The sequence below is a fragment of the Physella acuta genome, unplaced genomic scaffold (assembly GCF_028476545.2).
Source record: "Physella acuta isolate Inbredline_101_S28 unplaced genomic scaffold, ASM2847654v3 ptg000209l, whole genome shotgun sequence".
NCBI classification, from domain to species: domain Eukaryota; kingdom Metazoa; phylum Mollusca; class Gastropoda; family Physidae; genus Physella; species Physella acuta.
In genome coordinates this window covers 188,109-212,092 of record NW_026731728.1, presented here as the reverse complement: position 1 = coordinate 212,092, position 23,984 = coordinate 188,109, and the positions used below count along the sequence as shown (strand labels likewise).

Genomic DNA, 23,984 nt, shown 5'->3' with positions numbered 1-23,984 from the left:
TATATATATATATATATATATATATATATATATATATATATATATATATATATATATATATGGGCATCAAAAGATTGTCGTAATCACAACAAAATAGTTATTGTATTTATTTATTCAGCGTCATTAATCATCAAATGCTTCATATTTATAATCTATCAATTCATTAAACGACCTCACGACATAAATAGATTTGAGAAACATTGCTTTTTACATTTGACAAGTAGGAGCATATCTAGGGTACCATTTGCGGCAAAACTAAACGTAAATAAAGTGTAACGTCAGTACAAAGGTGGTACAGCGTCGGTACAAAGGAGGTAAAATGACGGTACAAAGGTTTTACAAAGGTGGTTCAACGGGTACAAAGGTTGTACAACGGTGGTATAAAGGTGAGACATGGGTGGTACAACGTCGGCACAAAGCTGGTATAACCATGGTACAAAGATTGTACAAAGGTGGTACAACGTCGGTACAAAGGTGTACACCGTCGGTACAAAGGTATACAACGTCGGTACAAAGGTGGTACAATGTCGATACAAAGGTGTACAACGTCGGTACAACTGTGGTACAACGTCGGTACAAATATAAACAACATCGGTACAAATAAGTACAACGTCGGTACAACGGCGGTACAAATGTGTACAACGACGGTACAAAGGTGTACAACGTCGGTGCAACGGTGGTACAAATGTGTACAACGACGGTACAAAGGTGTACAACGTCGGTGCAACGGTGGTACAACGTCGGTACAAAGGTGGTAAAACGGTGGTACAAAGGTGGTATGTAACGTCGCAGAGACCAATATTGAGACTCTTTTGGGCTGTCATTGTTGTGTCTGTGACGTCATCTGTGCTGGGCTGTCTTTGTGGAGTCTGTCTGTGACGTCATCTGTGCTGGGCTGTCTTTGTTGTGTCTGTCTGTGACGTCATCTGTGCTGGGCTGTCTTTGTGGAGTCTGTGACGTCATCTGTGCTGGGCTGTCTTTGTGGAGTCTGTGACGTCATCTGTGCTGGGCTGTCTTTGTGGAGTCTGTCTGTGACGTCATCTGTGCTGGGCTGTCTTTGTGGAGTCTGTCTGTGACGTCATCTGTGCTGGGCTGTCTTTGTGGAGTCTGTGACGTCATCTGTGCTGGGCTGTCTTTGTGGAGTCTGTCTGTGACGTCATCTGTGCTGGGCTGTCTTTGTTGTGTCTGTCTGTGACGTCATCTGTGCTGGGCTGTCTTTGTGGAGTCTGTCTGTGAAAAGTTCCTCCAGCTCCTCCAGACTTTTGTTCCTGGTTTCTGGCACCTGCAGGACGACGAAGGTGACGCCCACGACCGTCAGTGCCACGAACAGCCAGCACGTGCCTGGTCAGTAGAAGAGGGGGGGGTGACACATCAACACCTGGACATTTGATGACACATCAACACCTGGACATTTGATGACACATCAACACCTGGACATTTGATGACACATCAACACCTGGACATTTGATGACACATCAACACCTGGACATTTGATGACACATCAACACCTGGACATTTGATGACACATCAACACCTGGACATTTGATGACACATCAACACCTGGACATTTGATGACACATCAACACCTGGACATTTGATGACACACCAACACCTGGGCATTTGATCACACACCAACACCTGGACATTTGATCACACATCAACACCTGGACATTTGATGACACACCAACACCTGGACATTTGATCACACACCAACACCTGGACATTTGATCACACATCAACACCTGGACATTTGATGACACACCAACACCTGGACATTTAATGACATTTGAAAAATTCTACGTAGATGTCAAATCCTGGAACTGACTCAGGTTTAAAAATCGAATGTGGTTTATCTGGTGTGTGCACCACAATGTTGAGAATGTTTGGAACGTGCTGGTGATGATTAAAACCTACCGTACATGGTGATGTTCTCTGCCAGCGTGAGAAAGTTGAGGGTGAAGATGATGTTACACAGCCAGCCCACACACGAACTGATGGCGTTACACGAGCTTCTGGCCCACAGGGGGTAGATCTCAGCATTCAACGTCCAGGTCACAGGTCCCAGGCCTAGAGAGGTCACAAAGGTCATGTCAACCTCAAACTTAAACCACCATCCCAGAACTTGAGGAACGCCATACAAAAAAATAAATAAAGCTTTAGCTAAACGTAATGGACCAATCTAATTTCATATTGCTAGTTTTAAGGAAAAAATCAGCTAGACCTGGGGCATATGCCAAAACAAAAGCCGTCATGCCCAATAATGGAAGCCAAGAGTAGCTGCTAGGGCAGAACTGATATGCCCACTTGTAGAAACCTTCAGTGCCCGTGGACGTGTTACACGGACCATTAAAAGAGCGCTGGGCATTGAAGGAGGGCAGGCAAGTGCCGTAACTCTCATCGGTGTAGCAGAACCCGCACGAGTTGTCCTCAGTACAGGTCTGGCAGCTCCTAAATAGGCAACAAAGTTTTCACAAAGTTGTTTTAGATGGGCAACAGAGTTGTTTTAGATGGGCAACAGAGTTGTTTTAGATGGGCAACAGAGTTGTTTTAGATGGGCAACAAAGTTTTCACAAAGTTGTTTTAGATGGGCAACAAAGTTGTTTTAGATGGGCAACAGAGTTTTCATAAAGTTGTTTTAGATGGGCAACAAAGTTTTCATGAAGTTGTTTTAGATGGGCAACAGAGTTGTTTTAGATGGGCAACAGAGTTGTTTTAGATGGGCAACAGAGTTGTTTTAGATGGGCAACAAAGTTTTCACAAAGTTGTTTTAGATGGGCAACAAAGTTGTTTTAGATGGGCAACAGAGTTTTCATAAAGTTGTTTTAGATGGGAAACAAAGTTTTCATGAAGTTGTTTTAGATGAGCAACAGAGTTGTTTTAGATGGGCAACAAAGTTTTCATAAAGTTGTTTTAGATCGGCAACAGAGTTTTCACAAAGTTGTTTTAGATGGACAACAAAGTTTTCATAAAGTTGTTTTAGATGGGCAACAAAGTTTTCACAAAGTTGTTTTAGATGGGCAACAGAGTTTTCATAAAGTTGTTTTAGATGGGCAACAGAGTTTTCATAAAGTTGTTTTAGATGGGCAACAGAGTTTTCACAAAGTTGTTTTAGATGGGCAATAAAGTTTTCACAAAGTTGTTTTAGATGGACAACAAAGTTTTCATAAAGTTGTTTTAGATGGGCAACAAAGTTTTCACAAAGTTGTTTTAGATGGGCAACAGAGTTTTCATAAAGTTGTTTTAGATGGGCAACAGAGTTTTCATAAAGTTGTTTTAGATGGGCAACAGAGTTTTCACAAAGTTGTTTTAGATGGGCAATAAAGTTTTCACAAAGTTGTTTTAGATGGGCAACAGAGTTTTCATAAAGTTGTTTTAGATGGGCAACAGAGTTTTCATAAAGTTGTTTTAGATGGGCAACAGAGTTTTCACAAAGTTGTTAAAATGTACACTCCATTCAGTCTGTATGTGAAAGATGTCTTTAAAATGTCCACCCCATTCAGTCTGTATGTAAAAGATGTCGTTAAAATGTCCACCCCAAACAGTCTGTATGTAAAAGATGTCGTTAAAATGTCCACCCCAAAAAGTCTGTATGTGAAAGATGTTAAACTGTCCACCTGTGTTTGACCATACAGTCTACAGAGCTGTTGCTGTCCCATCCTGTCCAGTTGAGTTGAGGCGAGTGGACGGCGGTCAGCTGGAACCCCACGGCCATCAAGCTCAGGCCCACCAGAGTGCCTGGGAAAGCATGTCTATATTTAGATGTAAAGTCATTGATATGTGACCAGTGCCCTCGTTTGAAGGACTTGTCTAAAGCTCACCAGAAATGCTGACGATAAGGATTGGTCTCCGGCCCACCTTCTCGACGCCGTAGAGTCCGATGAAAGAGGCGATGAAGAAAACAGAGTTTGGGATCGTGACCAGCCACACGGCGTGTGTGGTGGGGAAGCCGGCCATCTTGATCACAGTGCCGCTGTAGTAACTGAAAGTCAAAACTTTCTCAGTCAAAACTTTCTCAGTCAAAACTTTCTCAGTCAAAACTTTCTCAGTCAAAACTTTCTCAGTCAAATTTTTCTCAGTCAAAACTTTCTCAGTCAAATTTTTCTCAGTCAAAACTTTCTCAGTCAAATCTTTCTCAGTCAAATCTTTCTCAGTCAAAACTTTCTCAGTCAAAACTTTCTCAGTCAAACTTTCTCAGTCAAAAATTTCTCAGTCAAAACTTTCTCAGTCAAAAATTTCTCAGTCAAATCTTTCTCAGTCAAAATTTTCACAGTCAAAATTTTCACAGTCAAAACTTTTTCAGTCAAAACTTTCTGCATTAAAAAAAAAATTCAAGTGCTACATTAGGTGCTACACCAGGCACTGGACCTGGTGCTAGACCAGGTGCTAACCAGGTGCTAACCAAGTGCTAACCAGGTGCTAGACCAGGTGCTAACCAGGTGCTAGACCAGGTGCTAACCAGTTGCTAGACCAGGTTCTAACCAGGTGCTAGACCAGGTGCTAACCAGGTGCTAACCAGGTGCTAGACCATGTGCTAGACCAGGTGCTAACCAGGTGCTAGACCAGGTGCTAACCAGGTGCTAGACCAGGTGCTAACCAGGTACTAACCAGGTGCTAGACCATGTGCTAACCAGGTGCTAGACCAGGTGCTAGACCATGTGCTAACCAGGTTCTAACCAGGTGCTAGACCATGTGCTAACCAGGTGCTAGACCAGGTGCTAACCAGGTGTTAGACCAGGTGCTAACCAGGTGCTAACCAGGTGCTAGACCATGTGCTAACCAGGTGCTAGACCAGGTGCTAGACCATGTGCTAACCAGGTTCTAACCAGGTGCTAGACCATGTGCTAACCAGGTGCTGGACCAGGTGCTAGACCAGGTGCTAACCAGGTGCTGGACCAGGTGCTAGACCATGTGCTAACCAGGTGCTAACCAGGTGCTAGACCAGGTGCTAACCAGGTGCTAGACCAGGTGCCTGACCAGGTGCTAACCAGGTGCTAACCAGGTCCTGGACCACTCACAAGACGGAGTTGATGCCTGTCCACTGCTGGAATAAAACCAGGCCACAGCCAACGGCCAGAGCTCGCCTGACTGAGGGCGATCGAAGGAGGTGGACATAGTGCTGGCAGCCACCTGCAACAAGTTAAATACAACACAGTTAAACACAACACAGTTAAACACATTTAAACACGATACATTTAAACACAACACAGTTAAACACAACACAGTTAAACACAACACAGTTAAACACATTTAAACACGATACATTTAAACACAACACAGTCAAACACAACATAGTTAAACACAACACAGTTAAATAGAACACAGTTAAAATAAAGCAGTTAAACACAACACAGTTAAACACAGTTTTAAAAAGTTAATATGATTTGAACACGAAACAGCAACAAACGTTTAAAACTATCATCTGATTAACCCGAGTTGTCTCACCAGCAAGAGTTGTCTTCTCCTCCTCAACGACCTTGAGGATGTCCTTGAGTTCCTTGTTGACGTCTGCTCCAGCTCTGAGACGTGTCAGCACCTGTCTGGCATCGTCCGTCCGTCCACGACTGACCAGCCAGCGTGGCGACTCTGGCATCAAGCAGAACCCACACAGTTGCACCACCCCCGGGACAACGATCATACCCAGCATGTACCTGTGGCAGGTGAGAGACATGTACCTGTGGCAGGTGAGAGACATTTACCTGTGACAGGTGAGAGACATGTACCTGTGACAGGTGGGAGACATGGCAGGTGAGAGAAATGTACCTGTGGCAGGTGAGAGACATGTACCTGTGGCAGGTGAGAGACATGTACCTGTGGCAGGTGAGAGACATGTACCTGTGGCAGGTGAGAGACATGTACCTGTGGCAGCTGAGAGACATGTACCTGTGGCAGGTGAGAGATATGTAGCTGTGGCAAGTGATAGACATGTACCTGTGACAGGTGAGAGACATGTACCTGTGACAGGTCAGAGACATGTACCTGTGGCAGGTGAGAGACATGTACCTGTGGCAAGTGATAGACATGTACCTGTGACAGGTGAGAGACATGTACCTGTGGCAGGTGAGAGACATGTACCTGTGGCAAGTGATAGACATGTACCTGTGACAGGTCAGAGACATGTACCTGTGGCAGGTGAGAGACATGTACCTGTGGCAAGTGATAGACATGTACCTGTGACAGGTGAGAGACATGTACCTGTGACAGGTCAGAGACATGTACCTGTGGCAGGTGAGAGACATGTACCTGTGGCAGCTGAGAGACATGTACCTGTGGCAAGTGATAGACATGTACCTGTGACAGGTGAGAGACATGTACCTGTGACAGGTCAGAGACATGTACCTGTGACAGGTGAGAGACATGACAGGTGAGAGACATGTACCTGTGACAGGTGAGAGACATGTAACTGTGGCAGGTGAGAGACTCATACCTGAGGCAGTGAGAGACATGAACCTGTGGCAGGTGATAGACATGTACCTGTGGCAGGTGAGAGACATGGCAGGTGAGAGACATGTACCTGTGACAGGTGAGAGACATGTAACTGTGACAGGTCAGAGACATGTACCTGTGGCAGGTGAGAGACATGGCAGGTGAGAGACATGTACCTGTGACAGGTGAGAGACATGTACCTGTGACAGGTGAGAGACATGTAACTGTGACAGGTCAGAGACATGTACCTGTGGCAGGTGAGAGACATGACAGGTGAGAGACATGTACCTGTGGCAGGTGAGAGACTCATACCTGAGGCAGTGAGAGACATGAACCTGTGGCAGGTGATAGACATGTACCTGTGGCAGGTGAGAGACATGGCAGGTGAGAGACATGTACCTGTGGCAGGTGATAGACGTGTACCTGTGCCACCTGTATGTGTTCACCTACCTCCATCCGTCAGGGTGCAGGAACGAGAACGCCCCAGACAGCAGGCCACTGGCTAGGATACCAGCGTTGGACATGACTTGTTGGAAGAAAATATGGCGGCCTCTGGAGCCGGCCTCGGAGACTTCAGACACATACACAGACACGGCCACGCCAGCCAGCCCTGCAGGGGGTGATACATTTTCAGATGTGCAGATGGTGATACACACAGACCTGCAGGTAGTGATACACACAGACCTGCAGGTGGTGATACACACAGACCTGCAGGGGTGATACATTTTCAGATGTGCAGATGGTGATACACACAGACCTGCAGGTAGTGATACACACAGACTTGCAGGTGGTGATACACACAGACCTGCAGGTGGTGATACACACAGACCTGCAGGGGTGATACATTTTCAGATGTGCAGATGGTGATACACACAGACCTGCAGGTAGTGATACACACAGACCTGCAGGGGGTGATACACACAGACCTGCAGGTGGTGATACACACAGACCTGCAGGTGGTGATACACACAGACCTGCAGGTGGTGATACACACAGACCTGAAGGTGGTGATACATACAGATCCGCAGGTGCAGAAGTAGTATATTAGGTCACTTTTGGGTCGTAGGCGCAGGCGCTGGGGGATGTGGATGGTGAGGTGGAGGTGGAGGTGGAACAAAGGCTATATAGGAAAATACTCCCCGCCTGGGGGATGCGGCGGGACAATGACATATAGCAAAATACTCCCACCACCAGGCGCAGCCTGCCGCAGCCTGGCGCAATGAGATATAGTAAAATACTCCCTGGGGGAGGGTGAGGTACACCGACATATAGTAAAATACTCCCCCACCTGGGGGAGGTGGATGATGAGGGCTAGACATGTTATATAGTTAAATACTCCCCCACCTGGGGGAGGTGGATGGTGAGGTGGGTGAGCCGCAGGGACGATGAGATATAGTAAAATACTCCCCCACCCTAGGGTGGGGGAGGTGGTGGGGGAGTAGGTCAGTAGGTCACCACCGGTGATCTTGTGACGTAATCATTGACCTTGTGATGTAATCAGTGACCTAGTTACGTAATTTTAATGTGTTTTTAATTAGTTTTAATGAGTTTTTTAAATTTTAATTAATTTTTTATTAACGAGTTACGTAATTTTAATTTGTTTGATTTTTAATTAATTTGATTTTAATTACTTTGTTTGTGTTTTGTTTGTTTATTTTTAATAAGTTTAATTAATTTGATTTTTATTTATTTTGTTTTGTATTTGTTGGATTTTAATTTTTTAATCATTTTTATTTTGTTTTTTAAATTTTAATTAATTTTAGTTTGATTTAATTGATTTGATTTTAATTTTTTAAATTTTTAAATTTTAAATTTTTTATTAACGAGTTACGAAATTTGATTTTAATTACTTTGTATTTTGTTTATTTTTAATGAGTTTAATTTTTTAAATTTTAATTTTTAATTAGTTTAATTATTATTATTAACTAGTTACGTGATTGGATTTTAATTTTTTAAATTTTTAAATTTTTTAAATTTTTTTAATTTTTTAATTTTTTAATTTTTTAAATTATTATTTTTTAATTTTAAATTTTTATATTTGTTTATTATGTTTAATTGTTGTTTACTTAGTTTCAATTTAATTTTTATATTCTCCACCACAACACTAACGTATACAAAAGTAGAAATTCTTTCTCTCGACTACAAACATCCATTTATCCGCGGCTAATCGTTATCAACACCTGTTACTTATCGATTCACCAGCGATCCTTTGTTTTTTTGACAGGTACCGACCGGAGATTTATGGGTTTTTCTCGGTCGCAGCTACGCGGTCATCAGTACGATGGTCCACCTAATTAAAGTTGGTCACGCATCATGGATTTACAGCGGTTTACTCGGCGCTCCCCGTTTTTTAATGGGAATGTATTGATCGACTCGCCTCGACACCGTGTATCCATTAACCAACAGGCGACAGCTGTGCATCAGTTGTGCAACAGCTGGTACCACACTTTACACTAACAGTTAAACGTACAGTGTCATGGGTTTTTTAGTTTCTGGTACGAGTATGTTAAACGTATATATACACACACACACACACACACTAAAATTAAAACAAAAGTTTTCTTATATTTTATTTATTTATTAACGTTTTTTCCAAGTCATCAAAGGCTTTTAAAATATCACGGTGTAAACTTAACAAGTGTTTAATACATATTCGATTATAGTAATATGGGTGAGGGCGGTGAGCAGGCGGGTGAAGGGTGAACAGGTGGTTGAAGGGTGAGCAGGTGGGTGAAGGGTGAAAGGTGGGTGAAGGTGGAGAAGGTGGGTGAAGGGGGAACACGAGTAGGAGTAAAGGATATATAGTAAAAGACTCTACCACCTGAGTGAGGTGGGTGAGGAGGTGGATTTTAATTTTAATTTTTAATTTATTTTTTCATCATCTGTTAACTTTAAGGTTCTATAACTCTATATATTTAAATACATTTTTTTATTCAAACGAGTTTACTCCCCCTAACGTAAGCACATGTCAAGACGGATTTCCTATAGATCTGTAATGAATTAGGCCTTTTTGACTATGACTTGTTGCCCAGGTGTTGACATGATACGCTTTTTTGAGATACACGTACACACACACACATACACACACATACACACACACACACATACGCGCGCGCGCGAAATTCATACTAGGTCGATAAAGGCGGAGAGAACTTATAGGTATACATTATCATGGTGACAACAAAAGCGATCCTTATTTTATTTACATGAAAGCATATTTTCCAAAAAGTGTCACCATGCCGTTGGCATTTTCGCAGCGGGGTTTATTTTAAGTGCACCCGTGCACGGTTGTTTATATTTTAAAAGAAGTATCACGTGTCTTCCCCATAGGTCTTCCCTAATAGAGAAACGAGAGGAAAGACAACTGTTCTAAAATTAGAACAGCCTTGTCTACAGACACGAGTATCGTCCCTTGTGAAAAAAATTCGCGTCAGAATCCTTAACTAAACATTCAATTTCTTTAACAAGTTAAAAAATAATTTAGGAAGTCAAGGGTTAACAACATTAGACGCCACCGTTTTTGTTTCCTGTGACGACAAGGCACAATACACTTTTGTATTTTATGTCTCAAGTAGAGGGGTGGGATATTTTTTCTTTGTAAGCGTGTTGTAAACAATAGGTAGAGGAAGCGATTACTAGGTAAGAGGGGAGAGAACGTGACGTACATCGCGATATTTGAAAACATGGCGATGTTTAACCTCAACCAAAAAAGGCAATGAACCTAGAAGGAAGACGAATATATATCTTAGTCTTCCAGCAGATTACCTTCCCATGTTCGCTTTAGTATTACAGTTTTCATCAAGCTTCTTTTTGACTTGAACTTCTTTAATTTTTAAGAAAGTTTACTTATACATAATACATTACGTCTAATGACAATTTTTTATTTTTACCACTCAATGTATTTTGTTTTTCTATATCTTACATTGTCATCTTAATTTTTGATCACCTTAGTAAAAATTTGCTTAAGATTATAAACTTCAAGTTTTAAAAAACAACAACGTTATAGTACGTCGTGTCAAATGACACACCGTTTAAAATGTCTACATTTAAAGTTCACCAATATAATGACGTAAAACTAAATATGATATGACGTTAGCATACATATCATTCAATCTAATCACTCTAAAGTACAAATCAATAATTTTTAATGATTAAGGGGCTGGGTGAGTTATTTTAGGCTTTCGAAAACATTGAGAATTTGAATGCTTAATTAATTCGCCCATATAAGGCGCAGGTCAGTCGAGGTCAGTTTTGACCCCCTCATCGTAGACTTTTCGGCCAACCGGCCCCCGTGTTCTGTCGCCCCAAGGCAAGATCCTGCCAAATTTGAAGCACCTGCCGCGCCGGGAAGTGCCCTGTCGGGCACCCGACAACTTAGATCATCTAGATCTGGATCTAGAATCTCTAGATCTATATGATCTAGAATCTCTAGATCTAGATGATCTAGAACATCTAGATCTAGATCAATATCTAGATCTAGAATCTCTAGATCTAGAATCCAAATAGATAAAATAATTTTTTTTAAGTTTAGGCCGAGAAAATCGTATTGTATACATTTCATAGCGTACATAGCTCTAAATCATATTTGAATGAAATAGTTCATTTTTTAAAATTCTAAACTCGGAAGATGACGTCATCAGTTTCGTGCTCTTGTTTTAGTGTTTTAGTGTAAACAATAAGCGACGTCATTGTTAATTGCGTTCTTGCCCCAAGTTTATACACTTTTCCGGTTGCATAAATAATACTGTTTCTCTATATTCGAATACGCCTTTATTTTTTATTTTTCTTCTTTAAATAAAATTGTGGTTATACATTTAAAACATCTAACATATTATTTTCAACAAAAGTCCGTAAAAAGTTCTTCATATATCGCTGCCGATTCTGACGTGATGTCCGGCGAAAATATTTTGCGGACAGAGAGAGAGAGGTGCGAACGTGGGGTTTTATATATTAGGATCCTTTACTCCTACTCGTGTTCCCCCTTCACCCACCTTCTCCCACCTTTCACCCTTCACCCACCTGCTCACCCTTCAACCACCTGTTCACCCTTCACCCGCCTGCTCACCGCCCTCACCCATATTACTATAATCGAATATGTATTAAACACTTGTTAAGTCTACACCGTGATATTTTAAAAGCCTTTGATGACTTGGAAAAAACGTTAATAAATAAATAAAATATAAGAAAATTTTTGTTTTAATTTTAGTGTGTGTGTGTGTATATACGTTTAACATACTCGTACCAGAAACTAAAAACCCATGACACTGTACGTTTAACTGTTAGTGTAAAGTGTGGTACCAGCTGTTGCACAACTGATGCACAGCTGTCGCCTGTTGGTTAATGGATACACGGTGTCGAGGCGAGTCGATCAATACATTCCCATTAAAAAACGGGGAGCGCCGAGTAAACCGCTGTAAATCCATGATGCCTGACCAACTTTAATTAGGTGGACCATCATACTGATGGCCGCGTAGCTGCGACTGAGAAAAACCCATAAATCTCCGGTCGGTACCTGTCAAAAAACAAAGGATCGCTGGTGAATCGATAAGTAACAGGTGTTGATAACGATTAGCCGCGGATAAATGGATGTTTGTAGTCGAGAGAAAGAATTTCTACTTTTGTATACGTTAGTGTTGTGGTGGAGAATATAAAAATTAAATTGAAACTAATTAAAATGAATTTCAAACAAATAAACAATAAGTAAACAACAATTAAACATAATAAACAAATATAAAAATTTAAAATTAAAAAATTATAATTTTAAAAATTTAAAAATTTAAAAATTTAAAAAATTTAAAAAATTTAAAAATAGAAAAAAATTAAAATCCAATCACGTAACTAGTTAATAATAATAATTAAACTAATTAAAAATTAAAATTTAAAAAATTAAACTCATTAAAAGTAAACAAACAAAATACAAACAAAGTAATTAAAATCAAATTTCGTAACTCGTTAATAAAAAATTTAAAATTTAAAAATTTAAAAAATTAAAATCAAATCAATTAAATCAAACTAAAATTAATTAAAATTTAAAAAACAAAATAAAAATGATTAAAAAATTAAAATCCAACAAATACAAAACAAAATAAATAAAAATCAAATTAATTAAACTTATTAAAAATAAACAAACAAAACACAAACAAAGTAATTAAAATCAAATTAATTAAAAATCAAACAAATAATCAAATTACGTAACTCGTTAATAAAAAATTAATTAAAATTTAAAAAACTCATTAAAACTAATTAAAAACACATTAAAATTACGTAACTAGGTCACTGATTACATCACAAGGTCAATGATTACGTCACAAGATCACCGGTGGTGACCTACTGACCTACTCCCCCACCACCTCCCCCACCCTAGGGTGGGGGAGTATTTTACTATATCTCATCGTCCCTGCGGCTCACCCACCTCACCATCCACCTCCCCCAGGTGGGGGAGTATTTAACTATATAACATGTCTAGCCCTCACCATCCACCTCCCCCAGGTGGGGGAGTATTTTACTATATGTCGGTGTACCTCACCCTCCCCCAGGGAGTATTTTACTATATCTCATTGCGCCAGGCTGCGGCAGGCTGCGCCTGGTGGTGGGAGTATTTTGCTATATGTCATTGTCCCGCCGCATCCCCCAGGCGGGGAGTATTTTCCTATATAGCCTTTGTTCCACCTCCACCTCACCATCCACATCCCCCAGCGCCTGCGCCTACGACCCAAAAGTGACCTAATATACTACTTGCTGATACAGATATGATCTACAGATGGTGATCACACAAGAATATGAACTGAGTTAACCACACAAGATGAACTGAGTTAACCACACAAGAATATGAACTGAGTTAACCACACAAGATGAACTGAGTTAACCACACAACAAGATGAACTGAGTTAACCACACAAGAATATGAACTGAGTTAACCACACTACAAGATGAACTGAGTTAACCACACAAGAATATGAACTGAGTTAACCACACAAAGTGAACTGAGTTAACCACACCACAAGAAGAACTGAGTTAACAACACAAGATGAACTGAGTTAACAACACAAGATGAACTGAGTTAACAACACAAGATGAACTGAGTTAACAACACAACAAGATGAACTGAGTTAAACACACAAGATGAATTGAGTTAACCACACAACAAGATGAACTGAGTTAACAACACAACAAGATGAACTGAGTTAAACACACAAGATGAATTGAGTTAACCACACAACAAGATGAACTGAGTTAACCACTCAACAAGATGAACTGAGTTAACCACACTAGATGAACTGAGTTAACCACACAAGAATATGAACTGAGTTAACCACACAAGATGAACTGAGTTAACCACTCAACAAGATGAACTGAGTTAACCACACAAGATGAACTGAGTTAACCACAACAAGATGAACTGAGTTAACCACACAAAATGAAGTGAGTTAACCACTCAACAAGATGAAGTGAGTTAACCACACAAGATGAACTGAGTTAACCACTCAACAAGATGAACTGAGTTAACCACACTAGATGAACTGAGTTAACCACACAAGAATATGAACTGAGTTAACCACACAAGATGAACTGAGTTAACCACACAAGATGAAGTGAGTTAACCACACAAGATGAACTGAGTTAACAACACAAAGTGAACTGAGTTAACCACACAAGAATATGAACTGAGTTAACCACACAAGATGAACTGAGTTAACCACACAAGATGAACTGAGTTAACAACACAAAGTGAACTGAGTTAACCACACAAGAATATGAACTGAGTTAACCACACAAGATGAACTGAGTTAACCACACAAGATGAAGTGAGTTAACCACACAAGATGAACTGAGTTAACAACACAAAGTGAACTGAGTTAACCACACAAGAATATGAACTGAGTTAACAACACAAGATGAACTGAGTTAACCACACAACTTGTGTACCCATTCCAACACCCGACACCGCACGGCCTGCTAATAGAATTTCTTTGGAATTAGCTGTTGCCATGACAACTCCACCGATAACAGTAAAAACACTGGACACCATGATGGTCAACTTCCGGCCTATTTTGTCCGACAGCCAACCGGAAATTAGGGCAGCAATGGCGCCGGTTGCTAGGACGCTGCTGATGATCGCTTCTTGCCAGAAGGTGCTCAGCTGTTGGCAAAAACAAATACATCCATCTTGCAGTTTGTGACAACATACATAGAGATTTAACCTGAAAGTATGTAGAGATGTGACTGGAATGTATGTAGAGATGTGACTGGAATGTATGTAGAGATGTGAGTGGAATGTATGTGACAACATACATAGAGATTTAACCTGAAAGTATGTAGAGATGTGACTGGAATGTATGTGACAACATACATAGAGATTTAACCTGAAAGTATGTAGAGATGTACAGCATGGCACCGGACATAACGCCCATGTCGTAGCCCAAGACGAACCCTCCAAGGGTGGCTAGAAAGGTCACTGAGTACATCAGCCAGTGGGCGTGTCCACAGTATGACGACGGTGCCAGAAGTCGGGTCGATTCCTCGGACATCGTCGATGACGTCACGTAATGTCGCGTCATGCCTTACGTCAGGCAGTTTCAGCTCACGTAACTGGGGAAGGTCATGCAGCACGTGAGTTCACTTGATGCTCCTAGAGCTGAGGTTAGTGCAGTGTGACGTCACCAGGTCTGAACTACCACAAAAATACCGTTGAATAGAGTTAATTATGATTTCTTCATCAAAATTTAATTAAATAAAAAGCAACAACACAATAAAATAATAAAAGTTTAAACACTTATCAAGTTTTAAGAAATGGTTTAAAAAATGGTTTTTAAAAAATGGTTTTAAAATGGTTTTAAAAATTGTGAATATAACACCACAGCCGTATGGTCACATGATTGTCCAAGATATTTTGTCTGGACCAAAAAACAAACAGCAACAACAACAGCAACAGCAACAACAACAGACACAACAACGGGACGGCCAATTATTAAATTGGTTTGCTTTAAATGAAGTCACGTGACATAAACGTTTGTTTTGTTACGTTATGAACATGACAGTAATCTTTAAACAGGGCTGATGATGACGTAAATATTTGAATGAATACAGGACTGATCCATTACACCCCCCCCCCCCACGACGTAAACATTTGAATGAATACAGGACTGATCCATTACACCACCCCCCCCCCCCCCCCACGACGTAAATATTTGAATGAATACATGACTGATCCATTACACCCCCCCCCCCCACGACGTAAATATTTGAATGAATACATGACTGATCCATTACACCCCCCCCCCCCCCCCGACGTAAACATTTGAATGAATACATGACTGATCCATTACACCACCACCCCCCCCCCCGACCTAAACATTTGAATGAATACATGACTGATCCATTACACCTCCCCCCTCCACGACGTAAAAATTTGAATGAATACAGGACTGATCCATTACACCACCCCCCCCCCCCCTCCACGACGTAAACATTTGAATGAATACAGGACTGATCCATTACACCACCACCCCCCCCCCCCCCGACGTAAAAATGTGAATGAATACAGGACTGATCCATTACACCTCCCCCCCCCCCCACACCCCGACGTAAAACATTTGAATGAATACAGGACTGATCCATTACACCACCACCCCCCCCCTCCACGACGTAAAAATTTGAATGAATACAGGACTGATCCATTACACCTCCCCCCCCACCCCCGACGTAAACATTTAAATGAATACATGACTGATCCATTACACCACCCCCCCCCCCCACGACGTGGTCAATATGGGTCGATCTGTTAGATACTTTATGTTTAACACACATCACACATCACACATCACACATCACACATCACACATACAAGTTAATACACACTCATAACACATTATGTTAACACACAACACACATGTAACTTAACACACACATACACACATAACACATTAAGTTAACACACATACAACACACATGTAAGTTAACACACACTACACACATACTAGTTAACACACACACAACACACTTGTAACTTACCACAAAACATACCAGGAAGATTTGATCTGGGATGAAGCTTGTCTAAATTTTTCTGCCGTTGTGCTAAAGCACACTGTAAGTCACGTGGATAGACTTGAGTGTCACGCGGTCACTTGGAGCCTCACGCTGTCACGTGGAGTGTCACGCGGTGACAGTTGATCACACCTGAAACTCACTGGCTCAAAATTGCCGGCCACCAGGTGGAGACGTCACAAAATGTGTCGTCTGCTAGTTGCTCCTGTCACCTCTAATCTGTCTAACGTAGTCTCCACAGTTCACACAATCAAACTCTAACGTAGTCTCCACAGTTCACACAATCAAACTCTGACGTAGTCCCACAGTTCACACAATCAAACTCTGTCTAACGTAGTCCCACAGTTCACACAATCAAACTCTGACGTAGTCCAACAGTTCACACAATCAAACTCTGTCTAACGTAGTCTCCACAGTTCACAAAATCAAACTCTAACGTAGTCCCACAGTTCACAAAATCAAACTCTAACGTAGTCCCACAGTTCACATAATCAAACTCTAACGTAGTCCCACAGTTCACACAATCAAACTCTAACGTAGTCTCCACAGTTCACACAATCAAACTCTAACGTAGTCCCACAGTTCACACAATCGAACTCTGTCTAACGTAGTCTCCACAGTTCACACAAACTCTAACGTTAACCTCACCGTTCAAACAATCAATCGATGAATTTTGTAACTTTCCAGAAGATCATTAGCACACGTAACACGTTGTGGCATACAGCACATGTCACATATGTACACACTTTGAGTGTAGGCTACATAATGGCCTGCTTTGTGCGGTTATATGAGTGGCTGTGTGAGCTAGATGGTCGTATGACCCATAGTTCCCATAGTTTTTACTTTTTGCATACGCCAACACTAGAACGCGAAGAAAATATTAAATACACGCAGACTGCCTAAACACATTGAACGGTTTAATGTCAAATAATATTTTCGCTTAGATTCCTAGAAAAAATGGATACATTGTAATGGCAGTTAGTGTCATATAGAACTATTTAATTAAATTTTTAAATAATTATGCCAGGGTAGGTAATTTGAAAAATTCAACTCAAACTAAATATTGCTATTTAAGTTAAAACCATTTTTTAAATTCGTACCGCATTGATTAGTATATGTTAAGGCTCATTATTAAAACAGATTAATGTTAAGATTATTTATTTAATTACCTGATTAGTCGGCACAGAGTTTTATAGTTGCTTTTTTTTAAATTGTTGGTTTAAAATTGATCCACTATTTTTGGTTTTCGGTGTTATTTAAACGGTTGGTTCAATTAGAGAATGTGGGAAAGGCTCTCGACACAAGAAAAGTTGTATGTGTACATCGCGGGTTGGGGATGAGGGCTAATTGCTCAGACGTTCGTGAGAGCATTTTTATACGGTAAACGGAAAAGTCACAGGAAAAAAGTCACAGAAAAAAAGGCACAAAGGAAAATTTGTATCGGAAAAAAGTCACAGAAATAAAGTCACAGAAAAAAAGTCACAAAAGTATTCTAAGAAGTATTTAGATTTAATTGTTCATAATTGTAAAATTGTGGGTTTTATTAATGTGCGCGGTAAATTTTTCGGTAGCATATTTGTAAAATGTAAAAGCATTATGGTTTATAACAATAATAAGTTAAAATACTGTAAGATAATGTACATAGTAACCTCAACTTGTGTTACATTTTTAGTTTTAAAAAGCGGTGGAAAATTATTAAAAAATAAATTTAGGCTCATCATTGTGTTTGCATTTATTTTTGCCATTGGTCGGCATCTCCTCAGTCGGCTTTGTCCGTCCATATTGTGTGTTTACGTTTTGTGTCAATGACAGCCTTTGTACTTTGTCGGTTTTCTGTTTTGATCCTAGGCTTTGTTATGTAATGAGCGTGATTGAACTTTTTTTACAATGAGTTGAGGACAGTGAGTCAGATTAACTACGTCTTTATGGCATTTTACGCTAATTTAAAGTTAGTATTTAACAAACACAACTAAAACCAAGAACGTTCAAATATTATATTAAATTCTATTAAATATCATAATATGTAAAACGAAACGGAATTAAAACCTACAAGCTTTATACTAAAATTCTTTTATGTGAGTTATAAATATTACTATTTGTATAGAAGCCATATATATATATAAATAAATAAATAAATAAATAAATAAATAAATAAATAAATATATATATATATATATATATATATATATATATATATATATATATATATAATGTTTCCATAACCTTTAATTAACCGTAAGATGATTTGCATAATACATAATAGAATTAACTTTAACACACGGACGTTTGTTTGATAATGATAGAGTCAATTGATAAAGTCAATTGATAAAGTCAATTGATAAAGTCAATTGATAAAGTCAGTTGATAAAGTCAATTGATAAAGTCAATTGATAAAGCGTTTTTGTTTGAGTTTGTTTGTGTTTGCGTTTGTATTTGTATTTGCATTTGTGTTGCCTTTTAGTTTTGTTCCCAAGTTAGTACATTTAGAAAAGATTCACCGTGGCGAAGCACTATTATGCAGGCAGTCCTTGTATATGGTTTTTGACACAGTGGATGTCAAGACAGTGGATGTTAAGAAAGTGGATGTCAAGACAGTGCATGTCAAGACATTGGATGTCAAAACAGTGGATGTCAAGACAGTGAATGTCAAGACAGTGGATGTCAAGACAGTGAATGTCAAGACAGTGCATGTCAAGACAGTGAATGTCAAGACAGTGCATGTCAAGACAGTGCATGTCAAGACAGTGGATGTCAAGACAGTGCATGTCAAGACAGTGAATGTCAAGACAGTGCATGTCAACATAGTGGATGTCAAAACAGTGGATGTCAAGACAGTGCATGGCAAGACAGTGCATGTCAAGACAGTGCATGTCAAGCCAGTGGATGTCAACATAGTGGATGTCAACACAGTGGATGTCAACACAGTGGATGTCAAGACATCCACGTGTATGGTTGTATTCGGACTGTAGCCTAACTGTCCTCTGGTGGTAGCCTTGTTAGTGGCGTTCACAGGCGATTCCAGGGGGGGGGGGGGGGGGGTCTTACTCTTCCCATGGAGTTCCTCCCCATTCACACAAAAATTAATTTCGTAAAACCATTGATTCTCTCTCTCTCTCTCTCTCTCTCTCTCTCTCTCTCTCTCTCTCTCTTTCTGGTTACAAGAGCGGTGACAGTTGTTCCAGATTTTGGTGAGCACTGATGACGTCAAGGCCTCCATCGTCATACGTCAGAGGTCTTATCCAGGTCTGTCGCTAGCTCTTGCTGCACATGCCTCCAACAAATGTTAGGTCAGTGAGTGGCTTTGTTAGTGGGATGGTATGCTGCGATTGGGCTCCCTGGGCTATCCCGTGAGCACTATGGCACCTACGTTATTTTTAAGGAGCACACTACAATATTGACACGGTGGCACACGACATTCAGCCGAGCGCGATTACAAGACTTTCTCTATAATTCGTATATACGAGAAAGTAAAAATGCATGAATTGATAAAGTGCTATATGGTAGGTAAAACACGGATATTTTAAATACTGCCTTTTAATTTATTTTATACACTGAACGTACTGTTTACTAATTATTATTCTCTCTTTTGGTTTGCGGACGTTGTGTTTGTGTTGTGTTTAGTGTTGTTCTGTTCCCAAGTTGGTACATTAAAAAAATATTTACCGCGGCGGAGCACGGGTATGCAGCTTTTGTGTATGTGTTTGTGTTGTGTTTAGTTTTATTCTGTACTGTTCCCAAGTTGGTACATTTAAAAACGATTTACCGTTGCTGACCCTGAGAAATACACAGCGAAATGATGCTTTGATTGTTAGATGCTGGCTTTATTGCAACTTCGTATACGGCTAGTTCATAAATGTCCAAGCCATAAACGGCTATGTAGACAGTAGCCCTAAAACAAATGTAAACAATAGATTACATCACTGAAGATACTACCATGTGGAGGCTACAGAAATACACGGGTGTCATAAAATAGGTTACGGCCAGTATACAATACTGCCAACAAGTACCAATAAGTACTACAATGGTAAATACTTAACCCAACTAGTTCACAACAAGCAACACTAGCAGGAATAGTGCAAGTAAGTAATCTAACTAAGATACTTCATACCTAGTCTACAACATGCAGCACTAGTAGGAATAGTACAGTAATATAAAACATAATTTACATTACCTTCATTAGGTCTACATGATCAACTTATCATAGACAACGGCACTGTCCGTGTCAACAGCAGCCTTGGGTCTGAATGACACGGACACAGGTACGAACTACCCAGAGTCCCAGAGGTCACATGACATGGAACACGGGGAAAAATATCGCTCACGGAAGAGCAATAAAAATAAACCGGGAGTGATCTCCCCTAAACTTTCTCGGATATTCTAATATAAAACTACGAGGGATGGCAACTCAGGACATAGACAATATTTGTAATCCATTTTTAATTACTTAAACTTTTTATCATAGAATGGAATCTCGTAAAAAAAAGAATTGCACACTAAGTGAACGCCTAATAAAATGTGCATAATAGTGCGCAATATTATTAGTACTTTATAAATTTGAGAAATCGGAAATAGCGTAAATTAGTACTTCCGGTCAACGGAAATTATTCAAAATTTGACAGAAGGTAGAGAATCAGATCTTTTACTTACATGTGAAATTTCATTTATCTATCTGAAATAGTACTCAAGTTATAGGCTTTTGAAAAATTCAAAGTAGAAAAAGTACCACTTCCGGTTATTGAAAATCGCTCAAAATTTGATACGGATCTACGATTTTGATAAAATACTTATATATGAAATTTCATCAACCTAGCTGTAACGGTACTCAAGTAATCGTGTTTAAACACAGACAGACACACACACACACACAGACACATACACAGACATACGAACAAGATTGCAAAATTATGTTTTTCCGTATCAGTGAGGTGTAAAACGTCGAGATTTGTAAAACTCTCGATTTTTTTTGCACGATTACAATACTTTCTCTATAGGCCTACTTCGAACATACGAGAAAGTAAAAACTACATCAACAGTTGCGCTCCCACAGGGGCCGCAACCAAATAAATTATAACTTATAATTTATCCTCCTTGAGTGGTAACCATGATATGTGCTACATATATATATATATATATATATATATATATATATATATATATATATATATATATATATATATATATATATATATATATATAATTCTATATATATACTAGCGTACCCGTCCCCCGCGCGTTGCCACGGGGATAGAAGAAAGTTTGACGAAATATATTAGAAAGATTTCACCAACGCGTTCTTAGACGCGTGACCTTCTTTTCTAAAAATGAGTTATTTAAATGTAAACAATGCCTGCGCTTGGATCATAAATATCAGGACACGGGTTTACCTACACTAACGCATGAAAACCTTGAGTGTACATTAATCACTCACCGAAATAATATGGTAGAACACACTTCGGTGACCGCCCATGTGTCAGAGACGTAGAGGCCCGCTCTCCGGAGCCCCCCCCCCCCCCCCCCCGATTACACTACCGCACAGGCGCGGCGTACGACCCCTGGCTCCTTAAAATAGCATCCTGATAACAATGATGCAGATTGCGTCATTCACTTAAGTGACACAAATGAACAGGATTTGTTATTTAACACGTAAAAATTTTTTTTTTAAACATCAGTGTGACTGATGCAATATGTTAGCGTTAATAATGGTCTATTCTTAGATTCTCGATCTCAATTTCTGTTTGGATTATCTAAAAAATAGATGCTAATTGCATCATTCGCAAAGTGACGAAACTGTTTGGATTTTTTTTAAAGACAAAAAGAAACATCCCAGCTAATAATCTAACCTTGGTTAATTTTTCTGATTATTAAAATAAAACGTATAACATGGCTCTCAGCGGCCCATGTGAGCCTTTGGGGGCCGAAACAGACATTTTTATTTGCAGCCTAATCGTACCCTACCAGGGCTCTAGAGGACACGCCTGATTCAATTTAGTGAGCGTTTCTAACGCCCCATCCTATCCATTGTCTAGCACAATGTTTAGACCAAATGTAGTCGCCATAGCGCTCACGGGAAAGACCAGGGCGCCAAATCGCATCCTGCCGGGGGGCCGCCCATGAAAAATTAAATTCCCCCTACCCCACCCCAAAAACCTTCTCGGGAGTATTCATCAACTCCCTAAAGTTTTATGGCACCGGGATAAACTGTGTCGAACCGCAATCGTCTTTTATTTTTAAATACCGTAGGGCCTATATAGAGAAAAATCCCCCAATTCCGTGGCACCGCCCTTGCGAAACTAAAAAAAAAGATTTTTTTAATAGAAACCTTCCCTGGAGTGTTCTAATCAACTCCCCAAAGTTTGATGGCGATCAAAATAACGCCGCGAAACCGCAATCGACGTTTATTTTTATATACCGTATATAGAGAAAATCGCACCCTCCTGTGGCGCCGCCCTTGCGAAAACAAAAATGATTTTTTTTTTTACAGAACCCTTCCCTGGAGTGTTCTAATCAAGTCCCTGAAGTTTGATGGCTATCGGATAAACGCTGTGAGACCGCAATCGACTTTTATTTTTATATACCATATATTGAGAGAAAACAAATCGCGCCCTGCCGGGGCGCTACCCTGCGAATTTGAAAATGTTTTTAGCGCAGAAACCTCCCCAGGAATATTCTCAACATCTTCCCAAAGTTTCATGGCGATCGTGTGAACGGTGTCACTGCAATTCACTTTTATTCTTTTTTTATATGCCGTATATCGAGAAAAATCGCACCCTCCCGTGGCGCTGCCCTTGCGAATTTGAAATTTTTTTTCCGCAGAAACCTCCCCAGAATATTTACAACTTCCCAAAGTTTCACGGCGATGTGATGAGAGGTGTAGTAATGCGTAAAATACACACATACACAGACATACATTGCTTTATTTATATATGTATATGTATATGTATATATATATATATATATATATATATATATATATATATCTCGGACCAGACATGTGGGCTTGTTATAGACGGTCAGACCAGGTATTTGGGCTTATTCTCGCCTTATCTCTCTCCCTCTACTTAATTATTACTCAGCTTTTTTGTTGTCAAGTGCGACAAGTCCAAATATTGCGGCATTCAGGTGGACTTTCGCTTTCATAAAGTTATAAGTATACACAAACATATATAAATAAATATATAATTATATGTACATATCGTCATACGTATACAAATATATATGTATATATATACACACATTTGTATATATATAATAAATATATTATGTATATTATATATACATATCGTCATACGTATATACACACATAGATAAAATAAATATATTTATATAAACATGTTATATATATATAGTGGTAAGCTTCTCCGAAATACAAATTAGTTTCGTTATCTTGTTCGAGCCTTAAAGTTAAAGTAATTAGCCCAATTGAAATTAATCCATTCCAGCTCGACCACCACAGTTGTTATGGTCAGGAGTATGTCGACTGCTAGAATATGCTGATTAATTCTGCTCTATGAGGCGTA

The 23,984-nt window shown here is 39.7% G+C and overlaps 2 protein-coding genes across 4 annotated transcripts; one reads left to right on the top strand and one right to left on the bottom strand.

The window, feature by feature from the left end:
• Nucleotides 1-127: 127 nt before the first annotated feature.
• On the bottom strand, nucleotides 128-16,572 carry LOC131937388 (proton myo-inositol cotransporter). 3 transcript variants are annotated; one of them, XM_059294775.1, is made up of 11 exons: nucleotides 16,435-16,572; nucleotides 14,787-15,094; nucleotides 14,350-14,563; nucleotides 6,874-7,033; nucleotides 5,443-5,648; nucleotides 5,016-5,127; nucleotides 3,819-3,979; nucleotides 3,615-3,735; nucleotides 2,222-2,448; nucleotides 1,915-2,067; nucleotides 128-1,341 (listed from the first exon to the last, which is right to left on the bottom strand). In XM_059294775.1, exons 2-11 carry the CDS (start codon nucleotides 14,979-14,981, stop codon nucleotides 1,157-1,159), a joined length of 1,734 nt encoding a protein of 577 aa, XP_059150758.1. In that variant the 5' UTR covers nucleotides 14,982-15,094; nucleotides 16,435-16,572; the 3' UTR covers nucleotides 128-1,156. The 3 variants fall into 3 exon arrangements, with proteins under 3 accessions (XP_059150758.1, XP_059150759.1, XP_059150760.1); XM_059294776.1 differs by having other exon boundaries at nucleotides 14,787-15,089; XM_059294777.1 differs by having other exon boundaries at nucleotides 14,787-15,089; nucleotides 16,447-16,572.
• A 2,429-nt stretch (nucleotides 16,573-19,001) lies between these two features.
• LOC131937411 (uncharacterized) lies at nucleotides 19,002-19,436 on the top strand. The gene has a single exon (XM_059294810.1). It carries the CDS (start codon nucleotides 19,002-19,004, stop codon nucleotides 19,434-19,436), a length of 435 nt encoding a protein of 144 aa, XP_059150793.1.
• The last annotated feature ends 4,548 nt before the right edge of the window (nucleotides 19,437-23,984 follow it).

Excerpts from the sequence above, each read along its gene's own strand:
- LOC131937388 (XM_059294775.1), bottom strand. The coding sequence starts at position 14,981 with ATGACGCGACATTACGTGACGTCATCGACGATGTCCGAGGAATCGACC. Across the intron at positions 2,449-3,614 it reads GACTGTATGGTCAAACACAG|GAGCTGCCAGACCTGTACTG; the intron begins GTGGACAGTTTA and ends TTGCCTATTTAG. Across the intron at positions 1,342-1,914 it reads AGAGAACATCACCATGTACG|GCACGTGCTGGCTGTTCGTG; the intron begins GTAGGTTTTAAT and ends TCTACTGACCAG.
- LOC131937411 (XM_059294810.1), top strand. The coding sequence starts at position 19,002 with ATGGTTTTTGACACAGTGGATGTCAAGACAGTGGATGTTAAGAAAGTG.